Consider the following 20452-nt stretch of genomic DNA (forward strand, 5'->3'; position numbering starts at 1 on the left):
ATGCACATTGTTTTATTTGAGGCAAATACACTATGTAACTGAAAGGCGTTTGATGCAGGACATTAAGAGTTTTCTGGGTTTTGTGTCTAAAGCCTTTGGCAGCACGTATGCTCCATACCCATAACTGTATAGATTATAATCCCAAAGGATTCCATTAAGCTTTTAATAACACAGGTTAGAAAATAACACTACCCACTAATGTGATTAAAGCAAGAGAGCATTTTTAAACCAAATGTCATTTTCTTAAAATACTGAAATAGGAAAAATAAGGAATTCTTTCTAAGGTATGTGAACAGTAGCAGTCTGACTGAGTGAAGTGTTAATTCTGCATGGGAGAGGAGAGCTTGAGTGCATTGTCATTTAAGGTGCTTTTGCCGTTAATGTTAGTTTTGCATTGTGGCTTCTCATTTCTTTGTGAAGAAGGTGGTGCCGTACAAATTATACTGGTGTATGAAAATACTGGTAATACCTGATTTTGCTAAGGGGGACATTTTTTTTTTTTTTTGTCTTGACATTAAGTTATTGGTTCAAATAACTCCTTTTAAAATTCCGTGTAACTAACGGTCCCCAGTCAGAGACTGAGGAGTTGCACTTTTAGGCCTCTAGGGGTCAGCATAACTCGAAGGAAGAGCAAGCCTGCAAACAAGGAAAAGCAAGGCTAAGCACAGGGTCTGACCAAGAACTGACTGTGGGGTGGAGGGAGGAATGTGAGGCGGCAGCGTAAGGTCCACTGAAAGTGAGGACCAGGAGCAGAGGGGAAGCTGACTCTACAGCCAGTCCATACAGTGTTCTGGTTTGTGCTCCGCAGAAACCCAGGGACCCAAATCACTGAATAATATGTGGCCTATCGCATAAACTCCCTTGAAACTATTGACAGTATTTTTACGATCCCCTTCATACATGCTGTATGTATGTACCTTTTATTTTTTAAAAGTATTTATTTATTTTGGAAGGGGGAGGGGCAGCAGGAGAGGGAGAGAGAATCCCAAGTAGACTCCCTGCTAGTGCAGAGTCCAACATATGGGGTTCTACCCATGACCCTGAGATGGTGACCTGAGCTGAAATCAGGAGTCGGAGTTTACCCGACCGAGCCACCCAGGTGCCCCACTGTTTACTTTCATAAGGTCTGTTCTGGCCTTTCGGATTTAGACCATTGAGATTTAGACCATTTAGACCAGCACCACAAGCTGGTTTTCCCCAATGCAATGGCTTTTCAGTTTGAAGTTATTATTATATTCGAGATTTTATTTTTAAATAATCTCCATACCCAACCCAAGGTGGGGCTCGAACTTGCAACCCTGAGATCAAGAGCTTCATGTTCTACTGACTTAGCCAGCCAGACGCCCCCCCGGAAATTATTTGAAGGCTAGCAGGATCTGAGGGGCTGGCGAGCCCTCTGTAAGGTACTAAATGGTGGGTTTTATTCTTTTCACAGGTAAACCATTCAATACTACCTCCAGAAGTGTGGTGATTATAATCATACATTTTGGAAGAAACGCATTAGCAAAACTCACTGCAGTATCATACCCCTCCCTGCCCCGTATCAATCTCAGAGACATGTGGAGTGCTGAACTATAAGGAGGGGTAATGAACAGCATACCTCCTTTCTACTTTCTCTTATATTTCCCCATGCATCTGGACAATACTCTTGGGGACCACAGCTGATAAATAATTGTCTGCCTCATTTGATGACAACCACACAGTGAGAATTTAACAGTGTTGGCCATCATTTATGCTACGGGGAAAAAGAGCATTGTATTTTTCCCTTCCTATAAAGGGAGTGGAAGAAACTGTGTTTGGGCAGTTCGGTAACAGTTCTTGGGCATAAGAAAAGAAATCATTTCCTATTCCTCAAAACTTTGATTTACAAAAGAATGCTGGAAGCTAAAAGCCTTGTTGATTCATCATGTGAAGCAAAGAGTAATTTTTCTCCCCTTGTTATGCTTTCATATAATCATGCTCACTGCCTGTATGGGTGGCATTAAAGAATTTCTGAATAAAAATAATAATTTCTTGCTTTCAACCTTCATAATTCACATCAGCAAGCACCCCGCTGGGCGGTGATTCCTACTGCCAGTGACGCTCAATCTTTTTTGCACGCCACTTATCTGCCTCACGCAGCTGCGCGTCCCATTGATGGCAGTACCTGTAGGATAATACGCCCGTAGGCGTTCTTTAGCAGATTAACCACGTCCAGGTGAGACAGCCCATCCAAAGGTTGCCCATTAATGCTGACAATCCGATCTCCAACCTGGAAGTACAAAAGTGGTAGAAAATCACTATCATTAAGAAAAATTAAATTTGAGGAGAATGCTTAAAATTCTTTGTAAGTCATATTTCCCATTTGTGGCTATTGTGAAGAGCCTGTGTTTCTCCTGGGTATGCATGTTCCAGAAGCATGAGGAATTTTTATGGCTTTCCCCAAACACAGACCAATCAGAGAAACAAGAAGGGGGTCAGATGTGATTAGGGGAAGGCACGGCAGGCCACTTTTGTATTTTGGCAATGGCGGTGATTCATACTTCCATTCACCAGTAATAGCGGGGCACACAAATTAACTGTTCAATAAAGCTCTAATGAGGAAGCCAAATATTTTCTCCTTTATTTTTCTACCTAAGTTAAGAATAAGGGGCACTGGGGAAAAAAATCATTAAGAACGTTAATTCTTCTGGCTGAAGGACAATTCTCAGGTCAAATCTCTCTCAGGTGAAGATTAATTTTGGGTGGAATGAAGTGCAAAAAATGGTTTGGGAGGCTTTGCAAATGAGCTGCAATTTCTTCCTTCATCGGGAAGCTTTGATACAAACAATAATATTTTTATATGCCCAAGGACCTAATGAATTTTAGGTGTCAACTTTCTCCAATGCATTTTGCCCTCAGCGTGGGTCTCTGTTGGAATTCCAACTTTAAAATAAAGCGCCCATGGCTGCAACTTTGTCTCCCACCACATGCTGTGAGCACTTCACCATTTTCCTTCTATTTACCTTAAGCTTCTGGGTACGTGCAGCCACACCACTGGCCTGAATCATGGCAATAAATATTGGGATATCTCCTAAGGGACTTCCTTTTCCTCCAGCAATACTGATTCCAAGGGCATCGCTGAGCTCCTAAAAAAGGAAAACACGGCGCTCATATATTTAATAAAAAAACCACAACCCGACTGCTCCCGGAGAGCTGTTGAACAAAATCCTTCCATGATGCAGGAGGCCAGGGCAACGCCAGAGCAGCCCCTTTGGAGTCGGAAAGAAACCTGTGTTTTCAGCTCGAGTGCTCAATTAGCTGGTGGCGGGGAGGGTCTTTGGGCAGTTCCTTAACCTCATAGAGTTTGCATCTTTATGTTGGTTTGAGAATTAAATGAGATGATAGAGTGCAGTCTTAGCCTACAGAAGAGGCTCAATAAAAGGCAACAGTAGGAGTAAAAACAACAACAAAAAAATACAAAACAACCCTATGTTACTGCTCAGTTTAGTGGCCAATTTTGATGCAGACTTGGCAAGTATGTTCTCATATGGTGTTTATGATTAAACTGCCACACATATCATGCTCTTCTGGGTGTGAACAAACACACTTGGCTCTTAGGAGCTGCACGGCTGCCTTACAACAAAGGCTCTGAGAGGACTCCCGCTGGAGTGGTGAGGGGGTCTGCAGAGAGAAGGGACACGCGGCTGAAAGCGTTCGCGAAGGTTAGGAGGTGAGGCAGCTTGGTTCACTCGGACCCTGGCGAAGCGATCCTGGCTCTTGCCCAGGTTTTCCTCACATTCATACCACAGGGTTACTGTTTTAAAAACCATGGAAAGAATGACAGAGGCGTTCCGGCTCCAGCCTGGTGGCATTCACTTCAACTATAGCATCTCTCTCCTGCTGATTAAAATGGACAAGTGGGTCAAGCGCAGAAAACGACTACCCGAGGCTTCGGAAAAGTAAAGAGACAAACACACTGTGGGCTGGAGCCGAAATTTGGAGAGAAAGCAGGAGAGGGTGGACCTCCCCCTTGTCTTCCAGGCTGCTCTGTCCTGAGGATGAGACCCCGTCTAGCAGCTAGAAAGGTGGTGACAGTGTAAGGCTCTGTGGTGGTCACCTCCCTCACCCCATCTTGCAGGTCAGAGGAACCAGGCAAGGGAGCCCCCGGTGGCTGGAGAAGAAAGGAAGAAAGCTGGAGTAGACAGACAGCCTGAGAAAGAAGGGGAGCCACAGAAGTCTCTGGCTTCATTCTGAGCCACTCATGTGAGGGACAGACCCACACAGACCTGAGCTGGGAGGTGAACCATGGCTCCCGGAAAGGTGAAATGGAACTCGCAGTCTGAACCCGAATGGGCTGCCTGCCTGCTAAACCAGAAACATCAACACTCTTCTGAGTCTACACAGCGTTAACATTCCTGGGTCCAGGATAAAATCCTAAACTACTCAGTAGGCAAAAAAAATGTGACCAGTTTTTTCCAGTTCTTTAAAATACGCAGGATGGGCTGCCTGGGTGGCTCAGTCGGTTTAGTGTTTGCCTTTGGCTCGGGTCATGATCAGGGTCTTGGGATCAAGCCCGCGTCAGGCTCCTTGCTCTATGGGGAGCCTGCTTCTCCCTCTGCCTCTGCTCATGACCTCTCTCTCTCTCAAATAAGTAAATAAATAATGAAACTGCAGGAGGGTTCAAAGTAAAAATTATAGCATTGTTTGGTGGGGTTCTCAGTTTATGTATATGAAGACTATGGCATAAATATTAGTGGCGTGGGTGGGGTAAAGGGGCTTATATAGTAGCAAGACTCCTGGCGTTTTAACTGATTATTTAAAAATATACACAGCTTAGTGTGCTTCAAAGATTTTACCTCATAAAGTTTGAAGATGGGAAAAGAACAAATGACAACAAAAACCATATATGAAAAAGCTTTAAAAACTCATGCCATAGGGGCTCTTGGGTGGCTCAGTTGGTTAAGCAGCTGCCTTCGGCTCCAGTCATATTTTTTGAATGTATCAATAGTAAAGCAATGCATGCAAAATGGCAAGATGTGTTTCATCACAAAAGTTTCTGCTTGGAACATGTGTGGAAGAATATGGTTACTGGGAAAAGGCCTTTTTATAAAAACCTGTTTTTAAAAAAGTGGCTGAAATGACTAAAGAAACCAAATTATATCTAGCTATCTATATCTAGCTATCTATATAACTATATTTTTAAAAAAGATTTACCCATTTATAAGCCTGAGTGGGAGAAGGAGAGGGAAAGGGAGAGAGAGACTCAAGCCGACTTTGCTGCTGAGCTTGGAGCCTGACATGGGGCTCGACCCCACTGCTGTGAGATCATGACCTGAGCTGAAACCAAGAGTCAGAAGCTCAACCAACTGCACCACCCGGGCACACCTATAAAATGATATTTTATAAACCCTGGAATGAGGAGAAATTTATGGAATAATTTGGCTTTGTTCAAATCCATCATAATGCTTTCATAATTTATCCATAATTATGTACACGTTGGCAGATTTAACTTTCCCATCATAGGAACATCTGAGTTACCCCTTGGTGGAAAGACACTAGGAACAAATGAAGCAGATTTACTTCAAATTGTAGTCAGTAATAACGGATGCCACTACTTGGACATCTATGACACACTAGGTACTATGCTAAGTACACTACTTGCATTATCTCACTTAATCCACACAGTAAGATTGACCTTGTGAGGTAAGTGTTGTCATCCCCAGTCCACAGATGAGAAAACTTGCTTAACTTGCTGAAGGTCATAGAGCTGATAAATGGTAGAGAGCCTTCAAACACAGCGATGATTGATTCCAGAGAACTAAGCTATGCTGGGTTATCTCTTCACCGCAGTTGAACCATGATTATAACAAGGTCATCATTTCTTTGTAAGTACTTCTTGAATCCCAAATTTAATGGTTGAAAGTGATCAAAATAAAAGTACTTTCCAATATTCTGGATATCGCACAGGAAGTCTGACAATCAGGATCGACAACTTTATGAATTTAAATACAACTCACCCAATCTTCTCAAGGCGATTTAGCAATATGTGTAAAAGCCTTTAATAAGTGTGGCTTTTGACTCAACAACTGCATTTCTAGGAATGAGTCCTCAGGAAATTACCCATGATAAAGACAGAAAAAGGAAAACAAAGATGTTGCTATAAAAGAGCAAAAGTTGAGAAATGTGCTAATTGTTTAGTAGGAGGAAGTTGATTTAAGTACAGCACGTTTATACGATGGAATACTATGCAATTGATAAAAATCAGGCTGTATGCTGTAAAAAAAATACTAGCATGGCTAAAAGTTCATCCTTTAAAGTGAAGGAGATAGGGGCACCTGGGTGGCTCAGTTGTTTAAGTGTCTGACTCTTGATTTCAGCTTAGGCTGTGATCTCAAGGTCCTGGGATCGGGTCCCACATCAGGCTCCATGCTTGGCATGGAGTCTGCTTGAGATACTCTCCTTCCCATCCTCCCCCATCAGCTTCTGCTCACACATACTCTCTCTAAATAAATAAGGTCTTTAAAAAAAAAAAGTGAAAAAGACAAGCTACCAGAGTATGTTTAATATGATACCATTTTTTTTCTTTGGTTTGTTTCATAAAAATTAAACACATACACAAAACACAGTGGACGGGACATACCAAAAAATTCACAATGGTTCTCTCTGTGGCTTTACTGTATTTTCCTAAGTCTATTTATGTTAACACAGACCATTTACTGCCGTCAGTAACTTAAAAGAGCACACTATCAATCCAACAAATTGTACTGAGGAGAAAATACACATTTTAAGGGAAATAGAACACAAATCAGAAAAACAGCAAAATTAATGACCTACCCTGATGATCTCAACAGTCCTTGGTCCCATATCTGTGCCTATAAATAATGAATCAACACAATTAACTTTTTAAAATAAAGAGATAACACAGCTAGGATTTAATATTCTCCTATAAAAATATTACTATTAAGAAAATAGTATCATTTTCTAGGTCTTTCAAGAGAATACAAATAGGTATTACATACTTTCTCAAAATCCAAACTGGCAACTATTGGTTAGGGGCTATTTTAAGAGGCCCTCTGAGGTAGATGTGGTCATAACCACGTGGTCCAACAGAAGCTGAGGGAGGTACCAGCAGCTGCCCGGGATATGAGCCTAAATGGTTTGGGGGATGGGTTATTTTTGTGTCACTGTACATTTTCCTGCCTTAATAGAAAACAAGCCTCTCCTCAAGGAAAGGCATGAAAAGACCCCTTGCCTTGCCCCAACTGCAAAGGTATATACATTTTTTACTTTCCTCAAGTAACCTGTCATTTGAAATTTTTCTCTTTGGGAAATAGTTTTCCTTTATGAAGTAGCTTTGATTTCCGCTTTCCTGTTTTTCATGTGATTTGTGTACAGTTAAAGGCACATTCTAAAAATGAGTCTCTATGGCTTTTCTTCCTTTAGAACAGGCTTTTCATCAAGCTTGGGGCTTAGGTGCACATATTCAAAGATTTCAATGTATCTGAATTAGGGGTAAAGAATTGTTTTTAAAAATATTATTATTTTAAAAAATTGGGGTCACAGGATAGTTTTGCTGGAGGTGTGTCCAAGTCATACCTGAACTTTTGGGGGAAGGATCTGGAGCTCTTTTTGTGCCGACCAGGTTTTGCAGGCTGGTGATGACAGGAGCCAGGGAGGGATGGAAGCTGCTGTGGGTGCTGTGTTGGCTTCCCTGGAAAGAAAGCCCGCCGTTAGCTGCGCTCAGACTCTGACTTGGTCTTAAAAATTCAGACTTAGTATTTTAATTACTGAAATAGCCATAACCATGTGACAGAAAATTCTGTAGAGGCTAAAAGAGAAAACAGAAGTAAACCCTACTCACATTCTTACCTCTCTAACCCAATCCCATTTGACATTTTTCCATTGTCTTCCCTCTTATATGAGCTTTATATTTGGTTTCAATCATCAAGATAGAAAACATGCAATAATTTAAGCTTTTCTGCTCCCCACGAAATCAAAAAACATTTTCCTAGATTTTTAGTGTTTATATATAATCAGTTAATGGCACTACGTGTCACTTGGGGCTATAGTCAACATTTATTACCTTATTACCCAAATTACATGATCTATTTTGCTAAAACAACTATCATAAAATCTTGACTAAAAGAAACTTTCTCCTCAGTTATAGAAGAAAGCAGCAAATATCAAGGGAATATATTGTTTTAGGAATGGGTTAAATTTTTTTTCTCAGAGATTTTCCTGGAGTCAGTGGTAATTGAACCCAATCTGTTACACTTCCATTATTGTCCTTTTATTCATTTAAATATATATTTGAGGTCTACATTTTATAGTCATGTATGGTTAGTAGCTAGTCCATAAGAATCATATACACAGTGGAGGACCTTTCCAATGCAGAAAATAATGTGAACCTTCTCACCCAAAAAGTAACCAATAATGACTAAAGAATGTCTTCTACCAAATTATCAAGGTTATGCCTAATTGCCTCAAAATTTTAAGCTAAACCTAAGATCACAATTATCATCTGATAAATTATAATTTGGTCCATTTTCTTAGTTCTATGATGCAAGTTAATATTTTGATTCCTTAAATATGAATATATTCAAACATACAGAAAAGGTGAATTATACAGTAGACATTCATATGCATGCCACCTAGATCCCACCATCAATATTTTGCTGGATTTTCTTTATCACATAACCACTCATCTATTCATCAATTTTCAAAAATTCATTTCAAGTAAGTTATAGACATCATATACTTCACAATGGGTATATATATTTATATTTATATTTATATTATATATAAATATATATATAATATATATATTTATATTTATATTATATATATTTATATAAATATATATATTATATATATATAAATATATATTATATAAATATAAATATATTTATATTATATATATTTAAAGGAGTATTTTCTATATTTTCCTGAAAGGATAGGATTTAAATCAATAGTGCTATAATAAATATTCAGAATTGAGGGAGTACAGCACATTATAATGTTTGCTAAAAAAATCTTAGAACAATGTGTTTCCCACAGCCTTTATAAACATGAACTGTGCCTGAAGGGGTTCCCTCAGTTATCCGAGGAAAAGATTTCTCAAGTGATTTTCCATACACACCTTCCTCTGCAGAGTAAAGGCACTCTTTTCTGGTTGGTGGAAAAGACTTTTTTAAAAAAGAGGCCTAGTGGCCCCAAGAACAGAAGATTCCCCTTAATGGACCCACTTTTTCTAGGCCAAGTCTAACAAATGATAATTCTCCTTGGCCCTCAGAAGAAGACGTTTACCTCCCCATCTTCTAACTGCCTAGAAAAAAATCTGTGCCCCTACAGGGTCTGAAGGTAGAAATGTTTGGGAATGGGATCCTCTTTTCCTCTGGTCAGGTCATGGGCTGGTCTTCAGCTCTGGATAATGGAAGACATTTCCTTTTCACAGCCAGCTATGAGCCTTCTTTCAATGAGCCAAATATCACTGCAGACTCTCATATCACCTCAGCCAAAATTTTAAGGACAAAGTAAGGATAAAACATATTTACTATTTTTCTTAAAGCTGAATTAAACTTCTTCCCCCAAAGGTAAAAATTCTGTGCAAGGTGGTTAGATGAAAGTGTTTGATACTTTGTCTTAGGTTTCCAAAATAGGACAGCTCACATTCATAGATCAGCTAAATGGTGATGATGGTTTTATTGACATTTAATAATAGAGCTTCTAAATTTGTTAGCTCTGTATTTAACCTGATTGTGAACTTTATTAGTCACTAAGACGTTCTTACACATGTTCCTCAAGGGCAGAAATCTAGTTCTACCTCCTACCTCATCCTTCAGTTCAAATCTTTCTTAAAGTGTTGGAATTCTTTGTATCCCTTTATAATTTTGCATATGCTATTCCATCTGTCTGGGACCCCTCTCCCTCTTTTCAACCTATCAAACCCCCTGTGGAGTGAGATCCAATGGAGCCTCCTCTGTAGTACCCTCCCATATTCTCCAAGGAAGAAAAATTTTATCCCCACTATCGTTCAGTTTGAATTCTAACCTGCGTACAACAAGGCTTTAGTGAAATCACTCAACAAGAGAACCTTCCACTAAGAAAGAAGCCAAGACAACTATTTTTGCATCTTAAGTTTCCACTGTTGATACAAGTCTGCTCGGACTCATCATCAACCATTTGTTCCTGGAGTCCCACCACAGCACTGAGTCTTAGTGCCTGTGGTATTTGCTGCTAATTGCACTGGCCAGAAATGAAAGAGAAAACATATTCTAAGCTTAACATGATGTTTACGGGGTTTCACTGTTTTGCAGATTCTCTAAGACAAGACACCTAGTCTGCGATCCTAGCTGAACAATGGTATTTTTCTTCACCCATTTTCTAACACCAGTGGAGCAAAAGAGGCAGTTCATAGCATTCCAGAAACACCTGTGGGCTAATCACAAACTCAGAAGGACTTCTGAACAAAAGCTTTGGAGAGGTTTTAAGTCTAAGGCAACGAGGGAGAGGACCAAAACTCATGCTTTTCACCTAAAAAAAAAAAAAAGGCCCATCTATAACTCACAAAGGAGATGGAGGTCACAAGTTAAGTTTCTACAGCTTCATTATGTACCAAATGGGACAAACATGTAGTCTACCATCTTGATTTTGTAAGCCATTATAATGAAAACAAAACTAAAACCCCAAACTTTGAAATATACTTTGTTAAAAACAAAAGTGGCACTTACATCAGCCTTGCAAATAAACATAAGATGTTTGCTAACCTAAAAAATATCACCCATTAAGGCCTTCCTCTCAGAGGAGAACCCCCTACACTTCGCTCTCTTAGGAATATGCCATTAATTGCCCTCAGCATGTGTGAGTGGCTATTCACAAGTTAACTTTACAGCAATATTTAATTGAATGAATGGAACAATGTTGTGCTAATGAGGGTCAAATTGCCACCAGATGTTGCTTCTTTCTTTTTTTTTTTTAAATAAACACAGCTGTGTACATGCATGCATGCGTAGGCAATACAGAACTACTAGTGGACGAGAAAAATGGTTCTAAGGAAACACTGGCGAGCAATAAAGGAGAGAAAAATCTAGGGATTAACAAATATTAACAAATTTCCATTCTACCTTCCATTTTTATTTCAAACACATTAAAATGCACTGAACGTGGTGTTGTGAATATGCTGTCTAGTACACATTATTTCCAATCATTTATGAAATGGGGGGCTTTCTCCCAGTGGGGATAGGTGAGTGAGTCAGTCTGACGGGAAGCCATCAACAACCTGACTATTCTGTGAGGTCTTCCTCGAGGAGGTCCAGGAACCAGCTCGGAGTCTTCCAATCTCTAGCTGCACCAGCCCCTGTGCACACTTGGGAGGACAAGAAGAGAGGTGAGAAACAGCATTCACATTCTAAATGATCATAGCAGAGCTTCCACTCATCTCTGCACCATGAACTGTAAATGGGTGGTGAAAGCAAGAGGGGATAAAGGAAAATCAGTAATCAAAAAAAAAAAAAAAAAAAAACCCCACACAAAATAACAAAAATTCATCAACTCCATGGTATTCACCTCATAACTTCATGACTTCTTTAACTATGGTAAGAGGATTACATTTCTTTTTTTTTTTTTTTAAGATTTTATTTATTTATTTGACAGAGAGAGAGATCACAAGTAGGCAGAGAGGCAGGCAGAGAGACAGGAGGAAGCAGGCTCCCTTCGGAGCAGAGAGCCCGATGCGGGGCTCGATCCCAGGACCCTGAGATCATGACCTGAGCCGAAGGCAGTGGCTTAATCCACTGAGCCACCCAGGCACCCCGAGGATTACATTTCAATTCACCTCTTCCTTCTCCCTTCTGATGAAAGTATTCACAAGCAGTGAAATAATGAAGAAAAAGTGGTGAATGGAGGACAGAAAAATCATAGAGATAATTTACAAATAACAAATTCCCTCATAAGTCGTAACTCATAGCTGACTATACTAGGAAATCAGGATTTTAAAATAAACAAGGTTCATTTGTCTTTGCAAAAGCTTCCACAGCTATTTGTGAAACAGTGTGAGATGCAGCTGGTTACAGTTGAATAGAAATTTACAAGAATTTTTATTAATCAGTTTCTGCCAAGGGAGATTGTGTCCATGGGGCAGAGACACTTGGAAGGGAATTCTGAACCTAGCCTCTCTACAACTTCAGTGAAAAACTGTGTCGGTGGTGGGAAAACCACTCAAGCAGATCCTTGTCATCCTGGACATCCTGCTTTACTTTTTCAAACTTCATTTGTGAAATGGGAATTGGTCTAGATAATCTTTAATGGTCCCTCCAGCAATAAAAGCTGAATTTGGTACATTCATGACAATATAGCTTTAGAGACAGAAGTATAAATTTTTTGACTCCGGGAGAACTTACCCCATCTAATGCATTTAGAGCATTTAGAGGGTAATCATGGGTACCTGGTTTCTCACAAGCAGAAAAAGAAGCTCAGAAATCCTCCAAGAAGTTTCTCATCAGTCCTGTTAGTCAATATAACAGCTTTCTTGTAAAGCTATTTATGATGGGGTAAAATAATCAGAGATTAGCTCTCTCGTGAAAACTAGAATTAGCATAAAGTCAACCCATTTTATCACCAAGCTAGATTAGAATGGGTCCCTCTGGACTTCAGTTACACCAGCCGGGGGAGAGCAGCCTGAGGACTTACCTTGAGGACAGTGGCCACCGTCTCCTGTGAGGCATTTCTCATGTCCTCCCCGTTCACAGATAAGATCTGATCTCCCTGAATCAGTCTCCTATCCAGGTCTGCAGCTCCACCTTTGACGATGTCAGAAATAAACACTCCATTTCCATTTCTGTGGATACCACCAAGCAGCAGGGAATGGCACGGTTTAGTATTCCTGAGTCAGTCTGCGATTACTGACATTCTATACAGTTTCACTAAATCCTAAAGCTTGGAATAAGGGTCCCCCCCCAAACCGTCTCATCCAGTAATATCCACTAACTTCCCACATGATAAACCTCAGAGTGCTTGCCCTTTAAATAGTTTATACCTATTTATGCTGCCTACTGTAATATTCATTTCTATCAGCCCAAGGGCATCATTTCTGCAAGAGGATAATCTTAAGTGAAATGAAATGGAAATTCACTTTAAAAAGTAGAGTTAAGTACTCTTAAAATATACAACTTGTTTCCTTACCGATCAGCTCAATTATTAGCATCTGATCTGCTTCTAGTTTCTCACCCTTCCTATTCCTTCCCTTATTATGGTTTTAATTATATTTACTTGTCTGAGGAATAAATAAATGTAGGTCTCAAAGTTCAAGAGGGTAGAAAGTGGAGAAAGAGGTCGAAAAGTCTCCCTCTCACCTCTATTCCCCAGCCCCCAAGTTCCTTTTCCAGAGGTAACCAGTATGTTACCTTTTTCTTGTGTATCTCCTAGAGATATTCTGTGTATACTTTAGCAAATGCATGTACGTACAGCGCATATGTGTGTGAACATATACACACGCACACTCTTCTCCAGTTTTTTCTTCCAGTTTTGTTTTATCTTTTTTTTTTAAGATTTTATTTATTTGATATATAGAGAGAGATCACAAGTAGATAGGCAAGTAGAGAGAGAGGAGGAAGCAGGCTCCCTGCTGAGCAGAGCGCCCGATGCGGGACTCGATCCCACGACCCTGAGATCGTGACCCGAGCCGAAGGCAGAGGCTTAACCCACTGAGCCGCCCAGGCGGCCCCTTGTTTTATCTTTTTCAATTGATACACCCTTGGATTGGGCTTTACAGCACTTGGGGGTTCCTCACTGTTTTTTTTTTTTAAGGGCTGTATACTATTCTACAGATGGTCTTCAATTTCGTGATAAGTAAACTGTTAATAAAGAAGACACAGGTTACTGTCATTCACTAGCTACAGCAAACAAGGTGTAATGGATACTGTTGTGGAACAGCTAAGTCAAAGAATCACGAACATGAGAGCTTATGCACCTGAACCTTCACAATGGAAATTTCTGGGCTCAAGAGTGTGAATGTTCCTTACAAATCAATCTGAAGTACTAGTGCTGTATGAAGAGTGTAGGAGACAATAAAGTAAAAGGAGACAATAAAGTAAAAAAACACTCCTCTACGCGGAATCTCTCCAGGCATGTGTATGTCACAACCACCAAGCAAACTTCAGCATAGTTTCTGTCAGGTGTGCGGTGAGTTTATTTAGAAACAGGAGTCTCCGCTTTTCTGATTTAAAATGCATTTTCAGGGGCGCTTGGGTGGCTCAGTGGGTTAAAGCCTCTGCCTTCGGCTTAGGTCATGATCTCGGGGTCCTAGGATCGAGCCCCGCATCGGGCTCTCTGCTCAGTGGGGAGCCTGCTTCCTCCTCTCTCTCTGCCTGCCTCTCTCCCTACTTGTGACCTCTGTCAAATAAATAAAATCTTTAAAAAAAAAATAAAATGCATTTTCAGAGTGATGATTTAATGGTGCTGAAGAATGAGACCACGACACCATGATACTTGGCACAAGGTCAGTGCTCTCAAAAATTGTCTCCAATGTTTTTATTTTAATAATGGCTTGGATGGGGTGTCTGGGTGGCTCAGCAGGTTAAGCCTCTGCCTTCAGCTCAGGTCATGATCTCAGGGTCCTGGGATCGAGCCCCACAATGGGCTCTCTGCTCGGTGGGGAGCCTTCTTCCTTCTCTCTCTCTGCCTGCCTCTCTGCCTACTTGTGATCCCTCAAATAAATAAATAAATAATCTTAAAAAAAAAAAAAAAGGCTTGGAGGGCTGAAAAAAAGTATCAGGCTAGCCATCAGAGGTCTTTGAGGGCACAGGACATAATATATAAAAAACCAACTTCAGTTCTTCCTCAGAAGATGGTTGATAACCATTTAAGGCCATATTGGGGTGTCACCTGGAAACCCTGTAGCCATGCTGGAATAAAGACACACTAAATATCGAAAACCAGTAAACCACAGGAGCTGGAATTGCAGTTTCAAGATATTACTTATTTCTCTTACGTACTACTGTTATTCAATAATGACCACCAAATAGGTAAGCAGCCCAGACTTCGAAAGAAAGACCTAGCCAACAGGATCCACCTACATTTTTGTTGCAAGTTATTCTTTTGGGGGCATCTTTCTTAATGAAAACTATAGTAATGAATAATGCACATTTGTCTCTCAAATACATCTATTCAGCTAGTTTTTTAAACTCACCAACTAGGTGTAGGTAACATAGCATGAAATTCACATGGTAGTATCTGTTGATATTAACTGTTTCTTGGCTAGGGTGGCTTTAATTCACCCCATGCAAGCCTCAAAGCTAAGGGACTCCAAGGTAAAAAATCCTTTTTTAAAAAAATTAAGTAATTAATTAATTAACCTGACAGAGACATAGCAAGAGAGGGAACACAAGGTGGGGAAAGGGAGAAAGCAGTCTTCCTGCTGAGCAGGGAGCCCGATGTGGGGCTCAATCCCAGGACCCTGGGATCACATCCTCAGTCAAAGGCAGATGCTTAATGACTGAACCACCCAGGTGCCCCTGAAAATCCCTTTTTGATTCTGTTCTTATTCTATATGGGAACAAATACAGTTTGTGTTGATTGGGTTTTGAGTTCTAACTTCATATGACATACTTTTCTTGGTTAAGATCTCGCTCGGAAACATGACTTAGGTCACTCTAGTATTTATAAATAGGTTAATTTTAGAAACCATATCATTAGTTTACACAAGACTTTCTCTGCTGGTGTTCACAGGCTCCCTAGGGCTCTGGGGGGACAGGCCAATCTGTCCTAACTTGTATTTCCTTACCGCTTCCCAACGATGCTCAGACCCAGTCCTCGGCCAGCCTTTTTCTGCAGGTCCACGGGGAAAATCTCCAAGTTCTCCTCATCCCTGTAGTGTGCCTCATCTCTATACACCACCAGTCGCACCTTCTGGGGGGTCTGCCTCAGGGCTGTGATGGCTTCCTCGTGGCCGGCGCTCCTCAGGTCAATCCCATTAACCTGGAACAACGGGCATCTGAGATGGGCTGCTGAGAGCAGAGGCCTCTATGCCTGCTCTGTCTGCTGAGCTCCTTAATTTAACCAGTGAAAAACCTCTAGAAATTTCCAGCCATTCCCAAGGCACCAAGGCAGTGGCTACTAGTAGTAGTAGCTGTTTCACATATAAGGGAGGTTAACTCTTATACTCTCCCCACACCCAAAAAGGTTAGTACACACAACAATGCAATTTTGCATAGCTGTGAACTTTACTATGGGATCAACATGGTTGGGGAGGGAGGGTGAGAGGGAGCAGGAGGGGTGGAAGGGGCTGACTGGCTCATTTAACTGAGGTCAAAAGGGAAATAAACATTAGTGTTTGGTCAGCATTTTTAGACTCCATTTGCTTATTGAATTTGACATCCTCACTCTTAACTGCGAACATCACAACTACTTTGGAATAAGTAGGAAGGAAATGAGAGACCTTCCACAGTGTCAAAAACACTTTCAGGTACACTCTTCTGAACCTGGATCCGAGTGAGCACAAACAGGACATGAATCAGAGGCAAACTATCCTGGAACCAGCACTGAGGAAAGCCATGGCTCTGTTTTTGGCAAATCACGAGAATCAGGACAAGCCATGTAACCTCTAAGACTCTGTTTCCTTGTCTGCTACATGGAGATCATAGCCAACTTACTTACTTACTTTACTTATTTATTTAAAGATTTTATTCATTTGTTTGAGAGAGCGTGAGTGAGAGAGCACACAAGCAGCGGGAAAGGGAGAAGGATAAGCAGACTCCCTGCCGAGCAGGGAGCCCGAGGCGGGGCTCCATCCCAGGACTCTAGGATCTGCCTGCTGAAGGCAGACACTGAACCAACTGAGCCACCCAGATGCTCCTTATTTATTTTTTACTTAACAAATGTTTGTGTAGTGCTTGTGAATTAGCCCTTTATAAATATTTACTCATTTAATCCTTACACTAACTCTCTGAAATAGGTGCCATTACTATTTTACAGATGAGGAAAGTAAGGCATGGAGAGGCTAAGAGACTTGACCAAGGTTATACAGCAAGCAGATGGAGTCACAGTTTGAACCCAGACTGTCTTCCCACCTTTAGTCTCTATATTATTCTGCCTAAACTTCCTCTCAGAATGAGTTCCGGGAGCCCCTGCCACAGAGAGAATCAGGCAGTGCTGTGGATGAGTGGATTTAACACAAGGGAGAAATTGAGGAGCAGAATGGCCGAGGACTCAACGGGAGGGAGTCATGGGTCACTCCATCAAGGTCACAGCTAGGAAATGAGCCAAAGGGAAGAACAGGCCCAGGTCATGGCCAAGGGAGTATAGCAGAATGGAAGAGTTCCCTCACGATGCTGGTTCTCCTCCACGTTCTAGTCCATCCCTGTGTGTTCTGGGCAGGTCAGGCTTATCTCTGCTCCTCCACTCCTTCATCTGTCCAGTGAGGGATTGGTCTCAGGCTTCCCCAATTCTAACATTCTAGAGATGAATGACTTGTGGCATGAAGAATGGTTACAGACAAGGGAGAAGAGAACAAGGAGCCCTTCCTGGAGAAGGTGAGTTTTGAGCTATTCTTTGAAGCTGATTTGGTGAACCAGAAAAATGTTTTAAAAGCCTAATTTTCAAGCTGTATCCCCCCCCATTCTGGTATATCTTGGGTCCACGTTCTCACTTAGATTAACTACACCCAGTATGACAGTGGTTAAGGGATGCCTGACTGCCTTGGTCAGCAGAGCACGTGACTCTTGATTGTGAGTTTAAGCCCCACACTGGGCGTAGACCTGACTTAAAAAAAAAAATTTTTTTTAAACCAAAAAACAGTGGCTAAGCATGGGTTTTGAATACAGATGGGCTTCAGTTTGAGTGCTCATTCTAACTTACTCTGTGAAACCTCAGATACTTTACTTAAGCTTCAACGGTGTCCTGTATGAGTTGGAGACAGTATCTACTTAGTGTTGCGAGGATTACCTGAAGTATACCCTCTAATGCCCTGGGCACAGGACCTGGCCCACAGTAAGCTCAGTATTAAGTTATGAGTTGGGAATTCACAAGGGATTGAAGTAACCCGAGTCAGGATTGTTTTCTGCCAGCACCAACATCCGCTGTTAATTTCAGGCCCATGCTGCATTCTCAGTGTTCCAGAGGTAAATCCATAGAACAAAGGGAGAAAACAGCGCCTCTAGAAAATGTGGCCTGAGCGGATTATTTCCCCATATTCCAATAGATGGCGCACAAGACCACTTCTGTTAATCCACTGCACCATAGTACTTCCAGAGGTGGAAGGTAAAGTCTCTCCAGCCTCTAAAATACCTTTTCAAAGGGCCCTAACAAATTATACATCCAATAAGAAGCACTGTCATGAAACTAATATTATAAAAGCAATTCATACTAAATTCCAGCATTAAGATGCTTGCTCAAATCCAAGTGATCTGCTCCAAGTTCATAGTTTTCATTTCCTCCTCTGCTTATCAAGAGGCACCACTAAATGCACCAGTAATCGTTAAAAGAAATACCACTGTGTAGCTTCAATATTGTGGAGTGACGTATTGCCTTAAGTGCCTTACAGAAGCACTCTGTGCATTATTTAGAGCACTGATTGTAGGAGTGGTAATAGCAGGGCTCCCTATTTGAGACAAAGAGCCATAGGAGGGCCCAGTTGTCAATGGGAGTGTATCACGTCACTTGGGTAGGACAAGGAAGTGGGTGAACCACTGCTTTGGAAGGAAAGAATCACCAAACCAGGCAGCAGTTCCTTGCTATTTTAGTTCACAGGGAAAACCAGGCATTAGCCTTCCGACTCTTTCTGTTCCCACTTACACAAAAAATAGAAGAAGATAATGGAGGTACGGGTAGGGTTAGATGAGGGACTTTGTTTGTTTGTTTTAGAAAGATAGAGTGAACGTGCATGTGCCTGCGGGGTGGGGAAAGGCTGAGGGAGAGAGAAAGGGAGACTCTTAGGCAGGCACCACGTCCAATGTGGAGCCCAATGCAGGGTTCGATCTCACAATCCTGGGATTATGACTTGAGCTGAAATCAAGCCTGAAACTGAACAGACTGGGCCTCACCCCAGTGCCCCGAGGGACTGACTTTAAAAGCAGAATCAGAAAGAAGTCAGTCCATGCTAATTATAGAATCATTAATCTTGCCATGCCAAAACATTACTGGACTATATCTTTGTAAGCAAAATCTGGTTTGTCCCAATTGGTTTTTTTTGTTTTTTTAAAAAAGATTTTATTTATTTATTTGACAGAGACACTGTGAGAGGGAACACAGGCAGGGGGAGTGGGAGAGGGAGAAGCAGGCTTCTCCATGGAGCAAGAAGCCCGATGTGGGACGTGATCCCAGGACCCCAGGATCATGACCTGAGCCGAAGGTAGACACTTAACAACTGAACCACCCAGGTGCCCCCCAATTTTTTTTTTTTTAAGCAATCTCTGTTCTCATCATGGGGCTGGAACCCACAGCCCCAAGATAAGAGTCGTGTGCTCTACTGACTGAGCAAGCCGGGTGCCCCATGGCTTGTCCTAATTTTAATATGAGGATAGAAGTAAAGCCATGAAAGGCCAGCTGCCAATGTGGAGTACTCATAAGCAGAAAGGTTACTGTCTGGAAAGCACTGGTGCAGAATTCTCTGGTTTCATGGTCTTGAAATATACCACCGAAGCTGGCCTGTGTTCTTAAGGCAAAGCTGCAGGCCACAGGCTGATTATGCTTCATTATGCATCTATACACATCAGCCACAACCAGAATAAGTCCAAATGTGGGGCCTAAGCTGCTTAAAAGGAAACATGTTACTTGACCAAACAGCTATTTCTTAACTAAACACACCATATACTCTTGTACTGCCTGGGGTAAAAGAACAGCCTGTCCTGACCAATAAAAAATAATAATAATAATAATAACTTTTTAGTTGACACACAATGTTACATTATGTCCTGGTCATCTTTAATGAGAAGTGCAGACCATCAGTACATATTGGGTAATATAATTCACTTGGGTGCCAGGAAATGGTTTGAGTTTTCAATTTCTCCTTCCAGTTAATTGCTTTCTTCATATTAACCTGTCCTGAGTGTTTGCCTATAGATGAATATCCTTTATGGAAGACAGCAGCTACAGCTACGCTCTATCCAATACAAACAGAGTTTTAAAAAGTTTTTTATTGAGGTATAACATTAAGAAATAAAGTTTATTTATTCATTTATATATATATTTTTAAAGATTTTATTTGACAGAGATCACAAGTAGGCAGAGCGGCAGGCAGAGAGAGAGGGGGAAGCAGGCTCTCTGCCAAGCAGAGAGCCCCACGCGGGGCTCGATCCCAAGACCCTGAGACCATGACCTGAGCCGAAGGCAGAAGCTTTATTAACCCACTGAGCCACCCAGGAGCCCTGAAATAATGTATATTTAAAGTGTACAATTTATACATGAATTCATGTCATTTAAAGATTTATTTTATTTTATTTTATTTATTTGACAGAGAGAGATCACAAGTAGACAGAGGTAGGCAGAGAGAGAGAGAGGG

The 20452-nt window shown here is 41.2% G+C and overlaps 1 protein-coding gene across 6 annotated transcripts in view; it reads right to left on the reverse strand.

The window, feature by feature from the left end:
* PATJ (PATJ crumbs cell polarity complex component) overlaps positions 1-20452 on the reverse strand; it is a 366180-nt gene that overhangs the window by 19367 nt on the left and 326361 nt on the right. For all 6 annotated transcript variants that reach the window (XM_045999612.1, XM_045999585.1, XM_045999595.1 and 3 more), the window contains 7 exons: positions 15740-15933; positions 12649-12796; positions 11240-11326; positions 7558-7672; positions 6796-6833; positions 2985-3107; positions 2147-2251 (listed from right to left, as the gene is read on the reverse strand). In XM_045999612.1, the coding sequence (XP_045855568.1) occupies positions 2147-2251; positions 2985-3107; positions 6796-6833; positions 7558-7672; positions 11240-11326; positions 12649-12796; positions 15740-15933 (810 nt within the window). The remainder of the gene's footprint in view (positions 1-2146; positions 2252-2984; positions 3108-6795; positions 6834-7557; positions 7673-11239; positions 11327-12648; positions 12797-15739; positions 15934-20452) is intronic.

The sequence above is a fragment of the Meles meles genome, chromosome 1 (assembly GCF_922984935.1).
Source record: "Meles meles chromosome 1, mMelMel3.1 paternal haplotype, whole genome shotgun sequence".
NCBI classification, from domain to species: domain Eukaryota; kingdom Metazoa; phylum Chordata; class Mammalia; order Carnivora; family Mustelidae; genus Meles; species Meles meles.